The sequence below is a fragment of the Petromyzon marinus genome, chromosome 57 (assembly GCF_048934315.1).
Source record: "Petromyzon marinus isolate PM22_M1 ecotype Great Lakes invasive population chromosome 57, UKy_Petmar_22M1.pri1.0, whole genome shotgun sequence".
NCBI lineage: Eukaryota > Metazoa > Chordata > Hyperoartia > Petromyzontiformes > Petromyzontidae > Petromyzon > Petromyzon marinus.
The window spans coordinates 1,886,163-1,903,624 of NC_133723.1; the positions used below are offsets into that span (position 1 = coordinate 1,886,163).

The 17,462-nt window shown below is 55.7% G+C and overlaps 1 protein-coding gene across 1 annotated transcript in view; it reads left to right on the top strand.

Annotated features, from left to right (window-relative positions):
- The window catches only part of LOC116955041 (uncharacterized), a 58,640-nt gene that overhangs the window by 32,879 nt on the left and 8,299 nt on the right, over positions 1-17,462 (top strand). The window contains exons 3-11 of the mRNA XM_076052592.1: positions 2,790-2,853; positions 4,284-4,356; positions 5,726-5,829; positions 6,395-6,490; positions 6,749-6,820; positions 7,461-7,551; positions 12,076-12,250; positions 12,974-13,063; positions 14,442-14,539. Coding sequence (XP_075908707.1) covers positions 2,790-2,853; positions 4,284-4,356; positions 5,726-5,829; positions 6,395-6,490; positions 6,749-6,820; positions 7,461-7,551; positions 12,076-12,250; positions 12,974-13,063; positions 14,442-14,539 — 863 coding nt within the window. The remainder of the gene's footprint in view (positions 1-2,789; positions 2,854-4,283; positions 4,357-5,725; positions 5,830-6,394; positions 6,491-6,748; positions 6,821-7,460; positions 7,552-12,075; positions 12,251-12,973; positions 13,064-14,441; positions 14,540-17,462) is intronic.

The window sequence follows — 17,462 nt, forward strand, 5'->3', positions numbered from 1 at the left end:
TTGTGTTCAGTGAGAGCGACGCGGATAGTAATCATTATTATTAATTATTATTATTGTTGTAAGACGCGGCAAGCCGTGGCCACATACACACGCGTGGCATACACACGTGTGTGTATGTCTCACAGTGTGTCTGTGTGTGTGTGTCTGTGTGTGTCTCTGTGTGTGTGTCTGTGTGTGTGTCTCTGTGTGTTTGTGTGTGTGTCTCTCTGTGTGTGTGTGTCTGTGTGTGTATGTCTCACAGTGTGTCTGTGTGTGTGTGTTTAGGTCGGTGTGTGTGTCTATGTGTGTCTGTGTGTGTGTGTCTGTGTGTTTGTGTCTGTGTGTGTGTGTCTATGTGTGTCTGTCTGTGTGTGTGTCTCTGTGTGTATGTGTGTGTCTCTGTGTGTGTATGTCTCACAGTGTGTCTGTGTGTGTGTTTGTTTAGGTCGGTGTGTGTGTCTATGTGTGTCTGTGTGTGTGTCTGTGTGTTTGTGTGTGTATCTGTGTGTCTGTGTGTGTGTATATCTGTGTGTGTGTCTCTGTGTGTTTGTGTGTGTGTGTCTCTGTGTGTGTGTGTCTGTGTGTGTGTGTCTTTGTGTGTCTGTGTGTGTGTTTGTGTGTGTGTCTCTGTGTGTGTGTCTTTGTGTGTCTGTGTGTGTGTGTCTGTGTGTTTGTGTGTGTATCTGTGTGTCTGTGTGTGTGTCTCTGTGTGTTTGTGTGTGTGTCTCTGTGTGTGTGTCTGTGTGTGTGTGTCTGTGTGTGTCTTTGTGTGTCTGTGTGTGTGTGTCTGTGTGTTTGTGTGTGTATCTGTGTGTCTGTGTGTGTGTCTCTGTGTGTTTGTGTGTGTGTCTCTGTGTGTGTGTGTCTGTGTGTGTGTCTGTGTGTGTGTCTTTGTGTGTCTGTGTGTGTGTCTTTGTGTGTGTGTCTGTGTGTCTCTGTGTGTTTGTGTGTGTATCTGTGTGTCTGTGCGTGTGTCTCTGTGTGTGTCTCTGTGTGTGTGTCTGTGTGTGTCTCTGTGTGTGTGTCTGTGTGTGTCTCTGTGTGTGTCTCTGTGTGTGTGTGTCTGTGCGTGTTTTTGTGTGTGTGTGTCTGTGTGTGTGTATCTCTGTGTGTGTATCTGTGTGTGTCTGTGTCTCTATGTGTGTGCGTGTGGAGCGGTAGTGTAGTGGTTAGTGCGCAGCACTACGAACCTGGCGAGCCGAGTTCGATTCCTGCTCACGGCACAACACCAGTGACGATTATCTCAACCGGTCCTGGTCCTCCTCTCGGTCGACTCGGCCTCAAATGGGTACCTGGTTTGGTGTGTAAACATCGCCCTGGGGAGACAAAGACGGCCGGGCGTGAGCTGGCCGCGACCCTCCCCCCCCCCCCCTCGTGCGCTGTGCCGGCCTTGAAAGGTGCTCGCCAACAGCACTTGCCCCAACAGTCTGTTAAGGCTATACGGGGGACCTTTGTATTTTGTGTGGGCGTGGAGGTGCTGCTGCTGAACCCAGAGTGTGCCACTTTGAGGTGGGATCTTACCATCAGCCCCACCGAAACTCAGCACCTGCCTGGAGTTATGATGTGCCCACCAAACACTCCCCCTCCCAACTCCGCATTGGTGATGGAGCAGTTGTTGGAGATGGTAGAGAGTTGTCTGACAGTGTGCTCATGAGTGCCTCCCGTTTGACAGCAGAGATCCTGCTCCGAATCAGTCGAGCGGCAACATCTTTTCCTCGGCTGCGTAACGCTGTGTGGAAGCTGCCCGGCCTGTCGCTCCACACGAAGCTTCGGGTCTTCTCGGCCACGGTCATTCTCTCCCCCTTCTCTGCGCTTGTGAAGCGTGGTCCCCTCTAATGAAACATCTTCGCCGGTTAGAAACATTCAGCCTGACCTGCCTACAATCCATCCTGGGTTTAACCAGGCTGGATTGTGTGAGCTCACAAATCCTTGAAAGATCTGGATATATGCCCATCAGTGAGCTCCTCCGACAGGCATGGCTGAGTTGGCTGGGTAATGTCGCCCGCATGCCCAGCCACCGCATGCCCAAACAGCTTCTCTTAGGCCAGACAGAGGGGGCTAAACGGACGCGGCATGAACTAGAGAAGAGATGGAATGATGTGGTACAGGAGGATATAGAGCTGAGTGGACTTGCCGATGGCTGGTACCAGCGGTGTCAAGATCGGCCTCTGTGGAGGAGGCTCGTGAAGGACGCTACTGGGCAGTTGCAGGCAGTCCAACTACAACGGAGAGCAGAGGATCGACGCTCACAACAACGAGCGGAGCGTCGGGTGGCTAAAGCACAGTAGATTGGCACAGTAGGGGGCACAGGTGGTGCATCGGCCACTCATCTCAGTCATCTTAGTCAGTCGACCCGTGGCATCTGCTGGGTCTGCCCCGTGACCTCCTGCCAGCGGGCGTTCGACACTTCACGTGGCCTCAACGTGCACCTAGCCTGGCACAAGCGACGTGGTGACGTCACCGCCACTTAGTGGCAGAATGGCGGTTGTTGTTTGTACGTGTGTCTGTATGTGTCTGTACGTGTGTTTGTACGTGTATTTGTGTGTGTCTGTACGTGTGTTTGGGTGTGTCTGTACGTGTATCTGTGTGTGTCTGTACGTGTATTTGTGTCTGTACGTGTTTGTGCGTGTCTGTATGTGTGTTTGTGTCTGTACGTGTGTTTGTGTGTGTCTGTACGTGTGTTTGGGTGTGTCTGTACGTGTGTCTGTGTGTGTCTGTACGTGTGTCTGTATGTGGTGACGTCACCGCCACTTAGTGGCGAATGGCGACGATTGTTGTGGTTGTTGTTGTACGTGTGTGCTCCGTTTCAGCTCAAAAACCCTGGACCCGGTCCCATCGGAGCAATTTGACACGAGGAGGCACATGTCCATCACCGTGAGTGGCGCACGCGAAATGCACAGACAGGGCTGCACGTGAGCTCATCAGTTCTATCTCCCGGCGCGGCAGCTGACGCAACGGCGCGCGTCCGCCGCCACGCGTTAGCCGCGGTCAGCGCGAGCGGCAGGTCGCGCTGACCGCGGGGTAAAGTGTGCGTACTCCGCCTGGACAGCGTGGACGAGCAGGGCGAAATTCCGTCGACGGGAGGGCCTCTCCAGAGCTACCTCCAGAGGCCCTTCTGCCAGGGAAATGGCAATGAGAGTTGAGGGGGGGGGGTTTCTTTTTATCAAAAGGGTCCTGGTTCTGCGTTGGTTGGCCGGTACGATGGCGAGCTGTCAACTACCTCGCCTTTGTACGCAGGAGGTCGCGGGTTCGATCCCGACCCTGACGCCTGCTGCTGCTGCTGTAGATTTGGAGTTTCCGCATCTCTCTCTCATCATCACCACGGTGGCTATGAGATGTTAACTACCTCGCCTGGTACGCAGAAGGTCGTGGGTTCGATCCCGACCCTAACGCCTGCTGCTGCTGCTGTAGATTTGGAGTTTCCGCATCTCTCTCTCTCGCTCTCTCTCCCCGTGGTGGTGTGGATTTTTTCTCCGGTTGTCCTCCGGTTTTTCCCCTCCACATTGAGAATCGACGTCGCACGTCTAGGGTATTCGGCCGCCGTAAATGTGCTCACGATGACGCTGAGCCACTTTGGTGAGATATCGCTTGAGGCCAGGTCGCTTCTGAAAAAGAGTCCCAGTGGGCCTTGCCTGGTGAAATAAAAAAAAGTTTATTTATTTCATATTTTAGTTTTTTTATTTGAAGATGTTTTCAGCCAATCCATGATGAGTTTATTTTACATATACAGGGTGCTTAAAAATAAATGTTTACACTTACGTACAGAGGGAAAAAAGTATTTGATCCCTTGCTGATTTTGTACGTTTGCCCACTGACAAAGAAATGATCAGTCTATAATTTTAATGGTAGGTTTATTTGAACATTGAGAGACAGAATAACAACAACAAAACCCAGAGAAACGCATGTCAAAAATGTTTAAAAAATTATTTGCATTTTAATGAGAGATATTAGTATTTGACCCCTCTGCAAAACATGACTTAGTACTTGGTGGCAAAACCCTTGTTGGCAATCACAGAGGTGAGACGTTTCTTGTAGTTGGCCACCAGGTTTGCACACATCTCAGGATAACTTCAAATTTCCCGTGGTATTGTTGCAAATTGACATGTTTTTTTGAAGCACCCTGCGTATGAACGTGGGAGGAAGCTGGGAGGTCATCGGTTCGATCTCCCGAGGAGGTGACATAGCGTGGAGCGATCTGCGAGCATTGTGCTCGCTGTGGGTGAGCAACGGTGATAGCTAAAAGATAACTCACGGTTCACCCCCCCCCTCCCGCCCCCACCCCTTGTCTCTCCCCGTCTGCTCAGCCTCCAAAAAAGCACAACAGGCAATTTCACAAGCTCTTCAAAAGTATCTCTCACCAAGAGGAGCTCATCGATAGTGAGTCGTCGGCCTCTCTCCCATTGACGCGCTCGCCCCACCTGCCTTCGGGTTCCGTGTCGCTCCACCAATTATTATTTTTTCCCCTCGAACTTGGCAGCACAAAGGGGGTGGTGGTGGTGGGGTCCCTTGCCCCAAAGGTCGGCAGTTCACCAGCACTGACTCGATAAAGCCTGACCCTGCCGATGGGACGCTGCACGTTTAAACCGGTTCCACAGCCTCGCTCGTCTTGAAAACAGTGCAGCGCTCCCGTGAGGAATGAATTCACATCGTGAACGGACTGCCCCCAATCGTGAACGGACTGCCCCCAGTCGCGAACGGACTGCCCCCGATCGTGAACGGACTGCCCCCGATCGTGAACGGACTGCCCCCGGTCGTGAACGGACTGCCCCCAATCGTGAACGGACTGCCCCCAATCGTGAACGGACTGCCCCAAGTCGTGAACGGACTGCCCCCAGTCGTTAACAGACTACTCCAGTCATGAACGGACTGCCCCCGGTCGTGAAAAGACTGCCCCAAATCACATCGTTCAATAACGATCTGAAACTAATCCACACGACGGTTACTTCCGAAGTGGTCAAGTGGGATATCAAATCTCGACATCGATTTGTAATCTGCTGCGTTTCCCAAACATGCCATACGGAAGAAGAAGAAGACTCCCAGAAGGCCGTGCGGCTGATGGGTTGTGTAAGAAACACTTTTATGTTTTACGTGGAGAGACGGAGATACGCAAATGAGGAGACATGCTGGCGCCCGTGACGTCAGCCTGCAGGAGGGTTACCACCGGTCCGGGGAATTGGCACCTATTGAAACTAAACTATAAACATTTTTACATGACCAGGTAAGGCCCCACTGAGCTGTACACAGCTCTTTTTCAGAAGCGTGTGGCTATCACAAATAATAGCTCAACGAAGTGGTGGCTCATCACCACGTGGAAATTTATAGCAGCCGAAAATTCTATTCGCGTGATGCTGATTCTTAATGTGGAGAGAAAAACCGGAGGGCCCGGAGAAAAATCCACGCCACCACGGGGAGAGAGACACCGCAAACTCCAAATATACAGCAGCAGGGGTCAGAGTTGGGATCGGACCCACGACCTCCTGCATACCTGGCGAGTTAGTCAACATCTCCTAGCCACCGTGGTGCCTCTCTGTGTTTGGGTGGCGGGGAATTTATTTGAAGTCGAGATCTGCCGATGGTATTGTGTTAGCCGCTCAGTTTTGAGGACAGACCTCGACTGACCGAGCAGCGTGTACCGGTTCACTCTGCGGTGTTAAAAGGTTGCATTGTAATTGATGGGTCAATGAATGACCGCCTACTCACCGCGAGCACATGTGTTGCGTGTTGTGTTGCGTGTTGTGTGCGTCAGCGTACACGTGCGCCCTGCAAAAGGACATTGTTTACCAGGGCCGACTGTTTGTGTCCAAGTCTTGGATCTGCTTCCACGCCAACCTCTTTGGGAAAAGCATGAAGGTGCAGTGAGGGCTCCACTCCCTCCGGGATCCACGCACACGGGCATCAATTCGGCACGAGAGGGCACCATGGGGCACGAACGGGCACGAGTGGGCACGTACTCACTGGGGCGCCATGCGGGAGTGGCGCGTTCGCTCTCCGAGTGCCTGATGAGGGCCGTGCCGCTGTGAAACTAAAACAGTTTTTGTTATTTTCACCAGGTAAGGCCCCACTGAGCTGTGTAGTTGATTTTTCAGAAGCCACCTGGCTACCACAAATGACGGGTCTCAACGAAGTGTCTTATCATCACGTGGGAATTTATAGCGGCCAAATACATAAAATGGGGGAACCCGGAGAAAAGTCCACGTGACCACGGTGGAGAGAGAGAGACACGGGATCGAACCCATGACCTCCTGTACACCAGGCAAGGTAGTTAACATCTCCTAGCCACCGTGATGATGATGAGAGAGAGACGCAGAAAACTCAAAATATACAGCAGCAGCAGGCGCCAGGATCGGGATCGAACCCACGACCTCCTGCACACCAGGCGAGGTTGTCAACATCTTGTCACTGCGGCTGTATGCAGATCGCGGTGCCGGTCTGCGAGGTGACGGCCATTCACAAGGACAAGACGGCACGGCTCGTGCCCAACGCCGTGCGGATCACCACCACCACCGCCACGGTAACGACCACCACCACCACCACGGTAACGACCACCGCCACGGCAACGACCGCCGCCGCGCGACCTCGGCAACCGCGAAGGAGATGACCCTCGGCGCCGGGGAGTGCGCGAGCGGCCCGTTCACGTTTCTCGAGATTCCTGCCGAGCCGTCGTCTCCTCGCGGCCTCTCTGTGGGCCCCCCCCGCCACCCTCACCCGACGAGTGTCTTTGCCTGCTTCACGGCCGCGTTTGCCCCGTGCCCTGCCCGTGTCTCCCCAGCACACGTTCGTGTCCCTGCTGTCACGGGAGACGGCGCTGAAGGTCCTTCGCGCCGTGTGCACCCACCTGGAGGTGGGGACTCTGCCGAGCCGGGCCGCCCAAGCGGACCGGCCCCACCGCTCCACTCAGCCACCCAGCTCCACCGCTCCACCCCACCGCTCCACTCAGCCACGCCACTCAACCACCCAGCCCCACCGCTCCACCCCACCGCTCCACTCAGCCACGCCACTCAACCACCCAGCCCCACCGCTCCACCCCACCGCTCCACTCAGCCACCGCTCCACTCAGCCACCCAGCTCCACCGCTCCACCCCACCGCTCCACTCAGCCACGCCACTCAACCACCCAGCCCCACCGCTCCACCCCACTGCTCTGCTCAGCCATGCCACTCAACCACCCAGCTCCACCGCTCCACCCCACCGCTCCACCCCACCGCTCCACTCAATCACTCCACGCCACCACTCCACCCCACCGCTCTACTCAGCCACGCCACTCAACCACTCCGCTCCATCGCTGGACTCAACCACTCTGCTCTGCCACTCCTCCACTCCACCCCACAAATCCACTCCACCACTCCGCTCCACCAGTCTACAACTCCACCACCCCACCATTCCACCTCACCACTCCATCTACCCTACCACCCATGTACACCTAGGCCTGCGTGCGTGTGCGTGTGTGTGTGTGCGTGTGTGTGTGTGCGTGTGTGCTCATAGAACTTTCCAGATGTACCCGACAGTCCGAAGCGTGGCCGCGACTCAGACTCCAGCGACAGCTCACGCAGCAACTCCCCCGGACGGAGACACGGTAGGGAAATGGAGCGGTCGCGCCAGGTAGTCTCCATAGAAAATTCGCAGCCAATGAAAAGGTAACGCCGCTGTTGGTGCCTGTAAGTGTCTGTAGTTGTCTGTTGGTGTCTGTTGTGTTTCTGTTGTGTTTCTGTTGGTGTCTGTAGTTGTCTGTAGGTGTCTGTTGTGTTTCTGTTGTGTTTCTGTTGGTGTCTGTAGGTGTCTGTAGTTGTCTGTTGTTGTCTGTAGGTGTCTGTTGTGTTTATGTTGTGTTTCTGTTGGTGCCTGTAGGTGTCTGTAGTTGTCTGTTGTGTTTCTGTTGTGTTTCTGTTGGTGTCTGTAGTTGTCTGTTGGTGTCTGTTGTGTTTCTGTTGTGTTTCTGTTGGTGTCTGTAGTTGTCTGTAGGTGTCTGTTGTGTTTCTGTTGTGTTTCTGTTGGTGTCTGTAGGTGTCTGTAGTTGTCTGTTGTTGTCTGTAGGTGTCTGTTGTGTTTATGTTGTGTTTCTGTTGGTGCCTGTAGGTGTCTGTAGTTGTCTGTTGTGTTTCTGTTGTGTTTCTGTTGGTGTCTGTAGTTGTCTGTTGGTGTCTGTTGTGTTTCTGTTGTGTTTCTGTTGGTGTCTGTAGTTGTCTGTAGGTGTCTGTTGTGTTTCTGTTGTGTTTCTGTTGGTGTCTGTAGGTGTCTGTAGTTGTCTGTTGTTGTCTGTAGGTGTCTGTTGTGTTTATGTTGTGTTTCTGTTGGTGCCTGTAGGTGTCTGTAGTTGTCTGTTGTGTTTCTGTTGTGTTTCTGTTGGTGCCTGTAGGTGTCTGTAGGTGTCTGTTGTGTTTCTGTTGTGTTTCTGTTGGTGTCTGTAGGTGTCTGTAGTTGTCTGTTGTGTTTCTGTTGTGTTTCTGTTGGTGTCTGTAGGTGTATGTAGGTGTCTGTAGTTGTCTGTTGTGTTTCTGTTGGTGCCTGTAGGTGTCTGTAGGTGTCTGTAGGTGTCTGTTGTGTTTCTGTTGGTGCCTGTAGGTGTCTGTAGGTGTCTGTAGTTGTCTGTTGTGTTTCTGTTGTGTTTCTGTTGGTGCCTGTAGGTGTCTGTAGTTGTCTGTAGTTGTCTGTTGTGTTTCTGTTGGTGCCTGTAGGTGTCTGTAGGTGTCTGTAGTTGTCTGTTGTGTTTCTGTTGGTGTCTGTAGGTGTCTGTAGGTGTCTGTTGTGTTTCTGTTGTGTTTCTGTTGGTGCCTGTAGGTGTCTGTAGGTGTCTGTTGTGTTTCTGTTGTGTTTCTGTTGGTGTCTGTAGGTGTCTGTAGTTGTCTGTTGTGTTTATGTTGTGTTTCTGTTGGTGCCTGTAGGTGTCTGTAGGTGTCTGTAGTTGTCTGTTGTGTTTCTGTTGGTGTCTGTAGTTGTCTGTAGGTGTCTGTAGTTGTCTGTTGTTGTCTGTTGTGTTTCTGTTGGTGTCTGTAGTTGTCTGTAGTTGTCTGTAGGTGTCTGTTGTGTTTCTGTTGGTGCCTGTAGGTGTCTGTAGTTGTCTGTAGTTGTCTGTTGTGTTTCTGTTGGTGCCTGTAGGTGTCTGTAGTTGTCTGTTGTGTTTATGTTGTGTTTCTGTTGGTGGCTGTAGGTGTCTGTAGTTGTCTGTAGTTGTCTGTTGTTGTCTGTTGTGTTTCTGTTGGTGCCTGTAGGTGTCTGTAGGTGTCTGTTGTGTTTCTGTTGGTGCCTGTAGGTGTCTGTAGGTTTCTGTTGGTGTCTGTTGTTGTCTGTACGTGTCTTTAGGTGTCTCGAAGTACAGTCGTACCACCGATTAACGTCTCCCCCTTTCGCGGCGTTTCCCAAACACCTCGTCGCTGCATTAACACCACGACCCGATTCCCGCCAGCCTCGGCCCCGCACACTCACGTCGCTGACAGCATCATCCATTCCTTCCCATTATCCGTCGCCTCCACCACCACCAGCCACCACCTGTCAATCGCTTCAATTGACGTCGTTGAGATATTCGTCATCGCACCTTTCAGGAAGGCGTCCCCGACGTAAACCACCGGTGTGTTGCTGTTCCTGTCGGTGCCGGGAGGTGTCTCTGTAGGTATCTGTCGGTGTCTGTAGGTACGTGTTGGTGCCTGTAAGTGTGTCTGTAGGTATCTGTCGATGTCTCTAGGTATCTGTCGGTGTCTGTAGGTACGTGTCGGTGCCGGGAGGTGGGTCTGTAGGTATCTGTCGGTGTCTGTAGGTATCTGTCGGTGTCTCTAGGTGTGTCTGTAGGTATCTAACAGTGTCTCTAGGTACGTGTCGGTGCCGGGAGGTGGGTCTGTAGGTATCTGTCGGTGTCTGTAGGTATCTGTCGGTGTCTCTAGGTACGTGTCGGTGCCTGTAGGTGTGTCTGTAGGTATCTGTCGGTGTCTCTAGGTATCTGTCGGTGTCTGTAGGTACGTGTCGGTGCCAGGAGGTGGGTCTGTAGGTATCTGTCGGTGTCTGTAGGTACGTGTCGGTGCCGGGAGGTGGGTCTGTAGTTATCTGTCGGTGTCTCTAGGTACGTGTTGGTGCCTGTACGTGTATCTGTAGGTATCTGTCGATGTCTCTAAGTACGTGTTGGTGCCTGTAGGTGTGTCTGTAGGTATTTGTCAGTGTCTCTTGGTATGTGTCAGTGCCTGTAAGTGTACCTGTAGGTATCTGTCAGTGTCTCTAGGTACGTGTCGGTGCCTGTAGGTGTGTCTGTAGGTATTTGTCAGTGTCTCTTGGTATGTGTCAGTGCCTGTACGTGTATCTGTAGGTATCTGTCGGTGTCTCTAGGTACAGTGATGGGAAAAAAGTATTTGATCCCCTGCTGATTTTGTATGTTTACCCACTGACAAAGAAATGATCAGTCTATAACTTTAATGGTAGGTTTATTTGAACAGTGAGAGACAGAATAACAACAAAATCCAGAAAAACGCATGTCAAAAATGTTATAAATTGATTTGCATTTTAATGAGGGAAATAAGTATTTGACCCCCTCTCAATCAGAAATATTTCTGGCTCCCAGGTGTCTTTCATACAGGTAATGAGCTGAGATTAGGAGCACATTCTTGAAGGGAGTGCTCCTAATCTCAGCTTGTTGCCTGTATAAAAGACACCTGTCCACAGAAGCAATCAATCAGATTCCACAATCTCCACCATGGCCAAGACCCAAGAGCTCTCCAAGGATGTCAGGGACAAGATTGTAGACCTACACAAGGATGGAATGGGCTACAAGACCATTGCCAAGCAGCTTGGTGAGGTGACAACAGTTGGTGCGATTATTCGCAAATGGAAGAAACACAAAAGAACTGTCAATCTCCCTCGGCCTGGGGCTCCATGCAAAATCTCACCTCGTGGAGTTGCAATGATCATGAGAACGGTGAGGAATCAGCCCAGAACTACACGGGAGGATCTTGTCAATGATCTCAAGGCAGCTGGGACCATAGTCACCAAGAAAACAATTGGTAACACACTACGCCGTGAAGGACTGAAATCCTGCAGCGCCCGCAAGGTCCCCCTGCTCAAGAAAGCACATATACATGCCCGTATGAAGTTTTCTAATGAACATGTGAATGATTCAGAGGACAACTGGGTGAAAGTGTTGTGGTCAGATGAGACCAAAATGGAGCTCTTTGGCATCAACTCAACTCGCCGTGTTTGGAGGAGGAATGCTGCCTATGACCCCAAGAACACCATCCCCACCGTTAAACATGGAGGTGGAAACATTATGCTTTGGGGTGTTTTTCTGCTAAGGGGACAGGACAACTTCACCGCATCAAAGGGACGATGGACGGGGCTATGTACCGTCAAATCTTGGGTGAGAACCTCCTTCCCTCAGCCAGGGCATTGAAAATGGGTCGTGGATGGGTATTCCAGCATGACAATGACCCAAAACACACGGCCAAGGCAACAAAGGAGTGGCTCAAGAAGAAGCACATTAAGGTCCTGGAGTGGCCTAGCCATTCTCCAGACCTTAATCCCATAGACAATCTGTGGAGGGAGCTGAAGGTTCGAGTTGCCAAACGTCAGCCTCGAAACCTTAATGACTTGGAGAAGATCTGCAAAGAGGTTGGGACAAAATCCCTCCTGAGATGTGTGAAAACCTGGTGGCCAACTACAAGAAACGTCTGATGTCTGTGATTGCCAACAAGGGTTTTGCCACCAAGTACTAAGTCATGTTTTGCAGAGGGGTCAATACTTATTTCCCTCATTAAAATGCCAATCAATTTATAACATTTTTGACATGCGTATTTCTGGATTTTTTTTGTTGTTATTCTGTCTCTCGCTGTTCAAATAAACCTACCATTAAAATTATAGAATGATCATTTCTTTGTCAGTGGGCAAACGTACAAAATCAGCAGGGGATCAAATACTTTTTTCGCTCACTGTAACTGTTGATGCCTGTAGATGTCTCTAGGTACCTGTAGGTGTGTGTCTCGGCACCTGTCGGTCATAATAAACGTTTTTGGGTTAGATCGCGTTATTTATAAATGTGTCGCAGCCCTCCACCACCCAACACGGCCAATCAGTGTCTGAAGGTATCCGTGGTGCCTGCGCGTGTTTTTCTGCGTTCACGTTTCAGATCAACTATCGAGCGCGCAGGAGCCCAGCTTCGACAGCGTGGACGGAGACGGCGGCCTCTACTCCCACAATGCACCGGCGGTGGAGGGCGGCGCTGCAACCGCCACCCACGATGCACCGGGGCCCCCAAGCTCAGGCCGCAGCCTCGGCTGCATGCTCTGCACCTTGTTCCTCACGTGAGCCTCCCGGCGGCACGGTCACACAGTCAAAAACAAAGATCCCCACTCCCCCCCCCCCCCCCCCCGTGTAGCCTGAACAGACTGTTGGGGCAAGTGCTGTTAATGAGTAGCAGCTATGAAGGCCGGCACGGTGCACGAGGGGGTGGGTGACCAGCACGACGCCCGACCGCCTTTGTCTTCCCGGTGGCGATGTTTACGCACCCACACCAGCCACTCATTTGAGGTCGAGTCGAGCGAGGGGAGGCCCAGGACCTGTTCAGATAATCGTCACCGGTGATCGATGTGAGGGTGAATCAAATTCGGGTCGCAAGGTTCGCAGTGCAGCGCACTGACCATTGCAGACGCACACACGCACACTCGCACACTCGCACACACGCACACACACACGCACGCACGCACGCACACACGCACACACGCACACATGCACACACACACACTCGCACACTCGCACACACGCACGCACACACGCACGCACGCACACACGCACACACGCACACACACGCTCGCACACTCGCAGACACGCACGCACACATGCACACACGCACACACGCACGCATGCACACATGCACGCATGCACACTCACGTGGCTTGCACCACACGGGGATGCCCCGGTCGCCCCACACAGCCGAGTGGAGCGCAGAGACCGATTCTTTGGACATCTCTTGGGAGCCTCTGACGAGTGCGGCGTGTGGACACCGCCTCTGCCCCCCCCCCCCCCAGGACGGTGCTGCTGGTGGGCATCTCCTCGTACTTGACCTTGAGGATCGCCTCCCTGGAGAGGCACATTCATCTCATGGAGGCCACGCCAGGGTGAGTCGTCCGCTCATCCACTCGGCCCCCTCGGCCCCCTCGGCCCCCTCGGCCCCCTCGGCCCGCCCGCTCGTCCACGCCATCGCGGATCCACATGACAACCGCAGCGCGTCACAGGCTGGAGTTTGCGCGACCCGGCGAGAACTCAACAAACCAGGACAGAGGAGCGTCGTTTGCAGGCGTCAGTGACCCCGGCCCGCCAAAAATTCCAGAAGCAGAAACAAATGAAGGTAAAGTTACGGCAGTGAAGCGGACACGGGAGCAGGAAAAACACGAAACAACAACGGAAACCACCACCGTGTTCCGTGGCAAATTGAAGAACGCGGCGCGCTAACGTGAGTCGAGGTCAGATTGAATGAACGGAGTCAGCGACGGCTGCTTCTCGTGCGAGCATCGAGGGGCGGTGCTCGGTCTCCCGTGGGGGGCGAGGCTCTCCACAGAGCGACCACCGGCAATATCCCCCAAAGTGACGATGGGCTGAGTCAGCCAACACCCCCCAAAACCCCCACCCCCAAAGCCCCACCAACCCCCCCCCCTCCCCCCAAAACGCCCCCCTAACCAGGATTTGAGTTTTCCCAACCTTCGGGTTTGTGCGAGGCGCTCGCTCTGAGCAGGCCATGTGGCCGGCGGCGACTTCCACGCGCGTGCAGCGTGCGGTGTGCAGCTACAGAGTGCAGTGTGCAGCGTGCAGTGTGCAGTGTGCGGCGTGCGGTGTGCAGTGTGCGGTGTGCAGTGTGCAGTGTGCAGCGTCCAGTGTGCAGTGTGCAGTGTGCGGTGTGCAGTGTGCGGCGTGCGGTGTGCAGTGTGCGGTGTGCAGTGTGCAGTGTGCGGTGTGCAGCTACAGAGTGCAGCGTGCAGCGTGGGGAGCGGCAGCGCAGCGGCCAGCATCGGTGACGATTATCTGAGCTGGTCCTGGGCCTCCCATAGGTTGACTCAGCCTCAAATGAGTACCTGGTGTGGTGTGTGAACATCGCCACTGGGGAGACAAAGACGGCCGGGCGTGGTGCTGGCCACCCACCTCCTCGTGTGCCGTGGCCTGCCTTCATAGGCTGCTACTCGCTAACAGCACTTGCCCCTACAGTCTGTTCAGGCTACACAGGGGATCTACAATGACCAGAGCACCGGGCGGATAAAGCGCGGAGAGTTGGCTCAGTGGACAACACAGCTGGCGCGTCCATCAGCCAGCCATCTCAGTCAGTCAACCCATGGCACCTGGCTCTATCCCATGAGCTTCCTGCCAGCGAGGAGCCTTCGACACTTCACGTGGCCTCAAAGTGCACCTAGCGTGGCACAGGTGCCGTGGTGACGTCACCGCCACGTAGCGGTGAAGGCGGTTGTCGTTGCCTTATGATGTTGTTGTTGTTGTTGCCTGGTGCAGGCTCACCGAGCAGTGGGGCTGCCTCTCGTCCGAGCCGTCCGCCGACGGCCACTCGTGCCTGACCAGCGCCATCGCCACCGGCCTCAACGCCCCGACAAGTGGGGCCCTCCTCCCCCTACTCCTCCTCCTCTCCCTACTCCTCCTCCCCCTCCTCCTCCCCTCCTCCTCCCTCCTCCTCCTCCTCCTCTCCTCTACTCCTTCTCCTCCTCCTCTCCCTACTCCTTCTCCCCCTCCTCCTCCCCCTCCTCCTCCCTCCTCCTCCTCCTCCTCCCCCTACTCCTCCTCCTCTCCCTACTCCTCCTCCCCCTCCTCCTCCCCCTCCTCCTCCCTCCTCCTCCTCCTCCCCCTCCTCCTCCTCTCTCCCTACTCCTCCTCCCCCTCCCCTCCTCCTCCCCTACTCCTCCCCCTTACTCCCTCCTCCCTCTCCTCCTCCCCCTCCTCTCCCCCCCTCCTCCCTCCCCCTACTCCTCCTCTCCCTACTCTCCTCCTCCTCCCCCTCCCTCCTCCCCTCCTCCTCCTCCTCCCCCTCCTCCTCCTCTCCCTACTCCTCCTCCCCCTCCCTCCTCCCCCTCCTCCTCCCCCTACCCTCCCCTACTCCTCCTCTCCCTACTCCTCCTCCCCCTCCTCCTCCCCCTCCTCCTCCCCCTACTCCTCCTCTCCCTATCCTCCTCCTCCCTCCCCTCCCCTCCTCCTCCCCCTACTCCTCCTCCCCCTACTCCTCCTCCTACTCCTCCTCCCTACTCCTCCTCCCCCTCCTCCTTCCCCTCCTCCTCCCCCTACTCCTCCTCCCCCCTCCCTCTCCTCCTCCTCCTCCTCCTCCCCCTCCTCCTCCTCTCCCTACTCCTCCTCCTCTCCCTACTCCTCCTCCCCCTCCTCCTCCCCTCCTCCTCCCCTACTCCTCCTCCTACTCCTCCTCCCTCCTTCCTCCTCTCCTCCCCCTACTCCTCCTCCCTCTACTCCCCCCTCCCTCCTCCCCCTACTCCTCCTCCCCCTATGCCTCCTCCCCCTACTCCTCCTCCCCCTACACCTCATCCTCCTCCTCCCCCTTCTCCTCCTCCCCCTACTCCTCCTCCCCCTACTCCTCCTCTCCCTCCTCCTCCTCCCCCTCCTCCTCCCCCTCCTCCCTCCTCCTCCTCCTCCTCCTCCTCCCCCTCCTCCTCCTCTCCCTACTCCTTCTCCCCCCTCCTCCTCCCCCTCCTCCTCCCCCTACTCCTCCTCCCCCTACTCCTCCTCTCCCTACTCCTCCTCCCCCTCCTCCTCCCCCTCCTCCTCCCCCTCCTCCTCCCCCTCCTCCTCCCCCTACTCCTCCTCCCCCTACTCCTCCTCCTACTCCTCCTCCCTCCTCCTCCTCCTCCTCCTCCTCCCCCTACTCCTCCTCCCTCTACTCCTCCTCCCCCTACTCCCCCTACGCCTCCTCCCCCTACTCCTCCTCCCCCTACTCCTCATCCTCCCTCCTCCCCCTACTCCTCCTCCCCCTACTCCTCCTCCCCCTCCTCCCTCCTCCCCTACTCCTCCTCCCCCTACTCCTCCCTCCTACTCCTCCTCCCCTCCTCCTCCTCCTCCTCCTCCCCCTACTCCTCCTCCCTCTACTCCTCCTCCCCCTACTCCTCCTCCCCCTATGCCTCCTCCCCCTACTCCTCCTCCCCCTACTCCTCATCCTCCTCCTCCCCCTACTCCTCCTCCCTCTACTCCTCCTCCCTCCTCCTCCCCCTACTCCTCCCCCTCCTCCTCCCCCTACTCATCCTCCCTCCTCCTCCTCCCCCTACTCCTCCTCCCCCTACTCCTCCTCCCCCTCCTCCTCCTCCCCCTACTCCTCCTCCCCCTACTCCTCCTTCCCCCCACTCATCCTCCCCCTACTCCTCCTCCCCCTACTCCTCCTCCCCCTACTCCTCCTCCCCCTACTCCTCCTCCCCCTACTCATCCTCCCCCTACTCCTCCTCCCCCTACTCCTCCTCCTCCCCCTACTCCTCTTCCCTCCTCCTCCTCCCTACTCCTCCTCCCTACTCATCCTCCCTCCTCCTCCTCCCCCTACTCCTCCTCCTCCCCCTACTCTTCCTCCCTCCTCCTCCCCCTACTCCTCCCCCTCCTCCTCCCCCTACTCCTCCTCCCCCTACTCCTCCTCCCCCTACTCCTCCTCCCCTACTCATCCTCCCCTCCTCCTCCCCTCTACTCCTCCTCCCTCCTCCCCCTACTCCTCCTCCCCCTATGCCTCCTCCCCCTCCTCCTCCTCCCCCTACTCCTCCTCCCCCTACTCCTCCTCCCCCTCCTCCCTCCTCCTCCTCCCCCTCCTCCTCCTCTCCCTACTCCTTCTCCCCCTCCTCCTCACCCTCCTCCTCCCCCTACTCCTCCTCCCCCTACTCCTCCTCTCCCTACTCCTCCTCCCCCTCCTCCTCCCCCTACTCCCCTCCCCTACTCCTCCTACTACTCCTCCTCCCTCCTCCTCCTCCTCCCCCTACTCCTCCTCCTCTACTCCTCCCCTCCTCCTCCCCCTACTCCTCCTCCTCCTACGCCTCCTCCCCATACTCCTCCTCCCCCTACTCTCATCCTCCTCCTCCCCCTACTCCTCCTCCCCCTACTCCTCCTCCCTCCTCCTCCCCCTACTCCTCCCCCTCCTCCTCCCCCTAATCATCCTCCCTCCTCCTCCTCCCCCTACTCCTCCTCCCCCTACTCATCCTCCCTCCTCCTCCTCCCCCTACTCCTCCTCCCCTACTCCTCCTCCCCCTCCTCCTCCTCCCCCTACTCCTCCTCCCCCTACTCCTCCTCCCCCTACTCCTCCTCCCCCTACTCCTCCTCCCCCTACTCCTCCTCCCCCTACTCATCCTCCCCCTACTCCTCCTCCCCCTACTCCTCCTCCTCCCCCCTACTCCTCCTCCCTACTCCTCCTCCCTACTCCTCCTCCCTACTCATCCTCCCTCCTCCCCTACTCCTCCTCCCCCTACTCCTCCTCCCTCCTCCTCCCCATACTCCTCCCCCTCCTCTTCCCCCTACTCCTCCTCCCCCTACTCCTCCTCCCCTACTCTC